At 32.6% G+C, this 6,361-nt stretch overlaps 1 protein-coding gene across 1 annotated transcript; it reads right to left on the bottom strand.

Moving 5' to 3' along the window:
- Window positions 1-4,420: 4,420 nt before the first annotated feature.
- On the bottom strand, window positions 4,421-6,068 carry LOC132623049 (receptor-like protein 51). The gene has a single exon (XM_060337750.1). The coding sequence runs from the start codon at window positions 5,973-5,975 to the stop codon at window positions 4,767-4,769; it is 1,209 nt and encodes a 402-aa protein (XP_060193733.1). The 5' UTR covers window positions 5,976-6,068; the 3' UTR covers window positions 4,421-4,766.
- Between the last annotated feature and the right edge of the window lie 293 nt (window positions 6,069-6,361).

Raw genomic sequence — 6,361 nt, 5'->3', positions numbered from 1 at the left:
TATGCAGGCTGACCAGAAGAGCTACGTAGACATTTTTGTGTTTGGTGTATCACACGTGCCACCTCTAGCTAGATGCAAGCAGCAAGTACGAGCCATCGGAATGTGGTTTTAGACGGGATGTTCAAAGTTTGGTTAAAAATTAATTTAAAGTGAAAATTAAAATCAAATCGATTAAATCAATCGATATTTACTTGGATTAGGTTTGATTTAGTTTTAAATTTTTAAAAATCTATAATACTTGATTTGATTTTGGTTTTACTAAAAGCAAATTAAAGAAAAACGGAACCGACAAATTTTATACATAATTTTTATATTATATATATACAATATATTGGTTTTTATAAATACTTTTAAATAATTTATATACTTTTTAAGCAAAATTATATTTATCTCAATTAGGCTAATGAACTTTATACTGTAAGCTGATTCTAAAAAAAGAAATCCATGAATTCAAACTCATTTATTCAAAGAAACAACTATATGAGGTTTGCCTAGATTTATTTTTTTGTATTTCTTATAAACTATATTCACTTAATTAATATCATAAATCTTAAGACATTTTCTCCATCATGCAAGAAACTATAGCTACCACAATAAAAGGGTAATAACTGATTATAAGTTGGAAAATGATAGAAAATTCTCTCATAATTGTAGGAAAAAAACATGAAAGAGAGAAATACCGTTAATTTCTTAAAATCGAAAACCCGACCCAAACTGACTACAACCAAACCGATGGATATGTATTATATTTGGTTTGGTTTGATTTTTAATAATTTTAAAAACCGACTAGATTGATTTGGTTTTGATTTTAACCTAAAACCGACCCAAACCGATCCATGAACACCCCTAGTTTTAGATAAGAAAAAGGATTAAAATTTTCTCTGTCAGTGACTTAAGGCCGCAGGGATCTAATAGCTCAGTTGATTGGTTACCATAACTTTCATCGTATTGGTATGATTAAAATCCTCACTGTAATTCTCTCCCTCATTTTTCCTTCTCCTACCCCATATAATTAAAAAATATATATATAAAAAAAAGGCTTGTAAAGTTTTTGCCATATACTCCTAAATTTTAGGGGTCCCAAATGCCTACTTATTTTTATTCGTGAATTTGTGTATTAATTCTTTAGTCCTTTTGATCTCAAAACTTACAATCTAGTACAATATTGATGGGAGTCTCCTAAGTATGAATTTAATTCCCATGATTCTTATTCAAAGACTATGTAAAATATGTTATAAATTATACTAATATTTTATAGTTAAAACACTGAAAATGATTTAAAATAATCAATGGAGATATTTTTTACTACTGAAGTAGTAATTGTGTCTAACAAATTGAAATATAGATGTAGTCGTTAAATAAAAAGTTGGATTAAAGGGGGACGAGGAAAGTTTATTACACTTGCAAGAGAAGTGTTCCAATGCATGATATTTTACCCCTCATTCTACATAAAAAGAAGGGGAAAAGAAAAAGATTACTTCTGCTTTTCTCCTTTACCCGTCCATTACATTAAATAAAACTTTTATTTTTTTACTTATCTACTCCAGCATATCAAGATAATAATTTTTTTTTTACTATTTTACCCTTGCACTAATTATTCATCCCCAAATCATTTATTAAGTACATTGAGACTACACATTAATTAATATGTGTGTTATAATAAAATATGCACTTCAGTTATTATTTAAAAAATATATATAAAACCATTGTGGACAAGTACTAAAGGTAAACACACAGGGAGTAATTTGATGAGTATTTGAACTTTAAACTCCTAAAATGTATGTGTTATTAAAGCTGCCGTTGAGTCACCCCTTCCTATAAAAACGATATAGGGGGCGATTATCTCTTTTGTCAATTAATTTGCATGTTGCCGCATCCAACAGTCCACATGCATTAATACCTACAATCCAAGGCTAAAAGTCTAACAAAAAGGAAAAAAAAAAGGAAAAAAAAAAAAAAAGAAAAAAAAAGAGTCTAACAAATTAAATTGGTTGAATCGATAGTCAAAATTTAGTACTGTATTAGCTTGGACAGACAAGTCTTGTGAGTTTATTCATGTGCCCTATATTTAAATAAACAAAACGATAAGGTCATTCCAAATGATACATGAAAAGAAGACAAATAAAAAGAATATCACCATTTATTTTATTTTAAATTTTGAGCGTTCAACTTTGTAAATAACAAGGTGGCTGGATCTCGAGTTATTGGTCTCTATTTGCGTTATTACTGAGATTCAACAGACTAGATAAAATTAAAGGAGGTGCTGGACAAGTTCGGATTTTTGTACTTTTCTTCTTTACCTACAATAATCAAACCCAAAAGTATGCTACCTTAAACATTTTCATAACGTAAAAAAATGTATATGAAAAGCTGTCAAAACTATTTTTGTGTTTCTGATCAAATAAAAGGTCTGGTGACCTATAGCAGCACCAAAAGGTAGGGAGTGAGTATAAGGGAAGTGGTTAACTAACAGTTTTAAAGCTCAATATTTTCATCAACAATAATCGATTTGTGTACTGCAACGTCGTGGCATTATGACGAGAATAAATTTCTTCGTAATACATAATATGAAGGTGATAAAGGTGGTAGAGTTCAATTTCTCTTCCTTCATCCAACATAGGAGATATGAGTTCCATAATTTAGACAGGTCTCTAAAGCATTTCTTGACCCTTTGTGAAGTAATACATTATGCTTTATCCGAATTAAAAATCTGAAAGAATCAGGAGGAGCATGTTCTCTATGTACTAAGACTGGGATTAAAAAAAAATACCAACACATGAATGGTAAAGCTGACAAATTGATCCTTTCATTATTAGTTCCATGCTAACAGAGAGGCCATGATTAAATCTTATATATAGCTCGTAGCTCATAGCATCAAGTATCATATATCTCTACGTATGCCGACATGGATAATTAATAAAAAACAAGGAACTGATAAATCAAATCTCTTAAGATTGAGAAGACTATAGTATTAGGTATTCTCTGAGAATATAAACATTAAACAAATGAAGTTAAAACGTACACGCAAGCTAGTTCATTTAAATACTTCAGTAGAGTCCAATATGAGCTGGATTAAAAAATAAGACGAGCAGAGTTCAAAATTCATATTTTTGTTTGTCAATCACTTGGTATATGCCTGCATGCATAGAAAGAGGTGTATGTAGCATATAGCTACTAAATTCAGCTAAACTCGGAATTCTAAATACAGAGCACATAATTTTGAAAGTAAAATTAATTCACTGTTAAAACCTAAAAATTGAATCTACCACATTTGAATGTCGAATTCGCCCTTTGCTAGAGTAGACGGCAATGATTTTGAATATTAATAGAAGGACTAGGAACTAGAGGAATCACGTGAGGAATAGAGCTCCACATGGCAAAAGTCAACGAGAGCTAGAAGAACATGGCAACAAAGATAGATTCTAAATTTAGAGCCAGCAAGTTCAAAATACGTTGTATAATTAAATATGTATTGTTGTTGTTGACTTTTGCCATGTAGGTTTGTAGAATTTCACTGGGTATGTTATTGTTGTAGATGTTCGAGCTGACAACAATAGGTACAGCTCATAGAAAAATTATTTTAAATCCGCTTGCGAGAGAGAGGAGATGCGAAGGAAAATATGAAAAGGGGAAACTTGTTGACGAAACTAAGATAACATTACGAATAATGATGCATCCATCATGTGATTTACTTTACTCCACGACTACTTAATCATACACTCAACAGATATAATTATCAAAATTCGTTGGTTAATTACCTCCTTACATCTAAATCAATAAAACAAGGCGGTAAAAAGTATCATTGAACATTTGAAGCTTTAAACCACTACAAATATTCGTGGTGCATTGCGTGCATGCTGATCCCGAATTCCAATGCATAAAAGGAATATATGCTGGGAACAACATCTGCTGCAGCATGAACTACATAGACAACATAGAAAAGAAATCCTAGTACGGCCATTTCAAACAGAGAATGGTTAGTGGAGAATTTAATCCATAATTTCATATGGTACGTACTTTTACCTCACTTTTTTCTTTTTTCCTCTCTTAGGGGGAGGAAGGGGTTGTTTGTGTGTCATTATCACTGGTCATATATGTAAAATATTTTTAACACTGTTAGTTTAAATTAATTATGTGTGGGTTGTTACGTCAACACGGGTTTGGAAAATCTCCAGGCTAAGCATCTAGTCAACTCGTGGTTGTCACTTACCTTGAATAAACAACCGCGATAGTTGCCTGTAAGGTCCCTACTAGTTTGATAGCCGAACCACTCTCAAGACAAATAGTGCCCAACTTAATTAGCAACTTGGACTACAAGCTTTACAAAATCAGCAATTAGAAAGTAAGCAAAACCAATATGGTGATTGCCAGGAGGAAAAGACTGAAAGAGGCAAAAGTCCATTATAACAGAGTAATAAGCTGCTCTAATATAATTTGTATTAAGATGTTACCATACTTTTTGTGCTTTCAGCTATAGAGACATAAAGATTCATTACAAACAATGCCAGGAATGGGAGCTTCCTCCTTCAAATATTCCCTTATTTCAGATCATACATAAATGACAAAAGAATTTAGATAACTGAAATGGAGATTTTCTCCTTCAGCAATAGTGCTAATAGAATCACACACACACTGACAAAATAACCACTCTTACATTCTACTCTCCCTCAAGATCCAAGTATACAGTTAATAAACAAATTTTCAAATCCTATTAAGGACATTTGCCTAACCTAACTGGACCAAGAATGTCTCAATTTACACTCAATTCATTTACAACATTTGGCCAATAAAACCAAGAAAATAATCAAAAACACAATGGATGAAAGTCCAATGGCCACCCCAAAAACAACTCTACTAGGTCCATGTTCATGTTTAGGTGGTGGACTGTTATCATCATCTTCTTCAGTATCATCACTGAGATCTTCCTTAGGAGGTGGCGGCGACAGTGGTAATCCATGTTTATCACACTGAGCAATGCCAAGTTTCAATTTTGAAGACAACGTGGAGTGATTGTAACAAAGATTAGAATTTTCTCCAACCTTGAACACAACCAATTTCTTGATGAAAGAAGCATTGAATGGCAAAACCCCCTTGAAATTATTCCTCTCAAGATTCAAGTATTTCAATCCCTTCATATCTGAAATGAACTTTGGAACAGTTCCATTTAATTGGTTTGATCCAAGATCAAGATGAACTAATCCAGCAATTGCAGCAAGCGTTTTCGGGATACTTCCAGACAAAGAATTTGAAGCTAATGACATATTTTTCAAACTAAGTAAATTGCCAAATGAATTTGGTATAGTACCATTGAGTGAATTTGAAGAAAGATTCAAATGCACAAGATTTTCAAGCTCAGTTAAAGAAGTTGGTAGTTTCCCTTCAAGCTTATTCCCAGATAAATCAACATAAGTTAGATTCATATGCCATCTTGTAGGAAGAACACCTTTAAGCTTTGCATGAGAAATAGTAACAGTATGCAAAGTCTTGATACTATTCAAGATAATAGAAGGGCCACTAGCAGAAACTGGAACATTAGACACAGTTAAATTTACGACATTACGCATTCGAATAAGCCAAACACTTGTGAGTTTCTTGAGGGAGTTGATACAAGTGAAGGAGTTGAGATTAGAGGTAAGTTCAGAGGGGAAATGAATAGGAGAAACTGGACAGTTGATGAATTGTAAGTCTTGGAGAGTGGAGAGAGTTTTGAGAGCTGTTTGAGTTAATGTAACACCATTTGAACAGTTTATAAGTTTGAGGGAAATAAGATTGTGAAAGGGAGTTGACGAGTCACAAATAGTGGATTTGTGAGAAGGAGAACAAGGGTCTTTTCCTGTTGGAACACCTAGTGATCTGAGAGCTTTGAGTTGGTTTGGATCAAGATCAGTGGTGGATTGAGCTGATGTTGATTTTGTGGAAAGGAGAAAGAGAAGAAGGGTGAAGGAGAGGAAAAAATGAGAGGGATTTGGAATCATAGTTTGTTGTTGTTGAAGAAGAAGGAAGCTGGAAGATTTGGAGAAGGAAAAGAAGACTAGAAGAGTAGTATACTTTTTTTGTGGAGATGTGAATATGTGTTGGAGGCTGTACATGAAAAGGGGAGGCAAATTTAAAGTGACTGATTTGTGGATTTAATTAGTTGACCTTGGATTGAGCCATTATTACAGATTAACCGATTACAGTTCTGTTAAGGGTGTTTTAAATATAGTAAACTTACTCTCACCACTGTTTAAGGGTATTCCAGATATTTTAACAAAAAAAAATTCAATCAATGTCTTTTGTCAAATCACTAGATGCTTATGGTATGTTTCTAACTTTTCTATCAAAACATGTACTTATTTATAAAACCAGTTTTAATACTTAA

Source organism: Lycium barbarum, chromosome 12, assembly GCF_019175385.1.
Source record: "Lycium barbarum isolate Lr01 chromosome 12, ASM1917538v2, whole genome shotgun sequence".
NCBI lineage: Eukaryota > Viridiplantae > Streptophyta > Magnoliopsida > Solanales > Solanaceae > Lycium > Lycium barbarum.
The sequence above is the reverse complement of the archived record's forward strand: the minus strand, read 5'-3'. Positions and strand labels throughout refer to the sequence as shown.

What these genes read in the sequence shown, in the direction of transcription:
- LOC132623049 (XM_060337750.1), bottom strand. Translation starts at nt 5,975, where the DNA reads ATGATTCCAAATCCCTCTCATTTTTTCCTCTCCTTCACCCTTCTTCTC.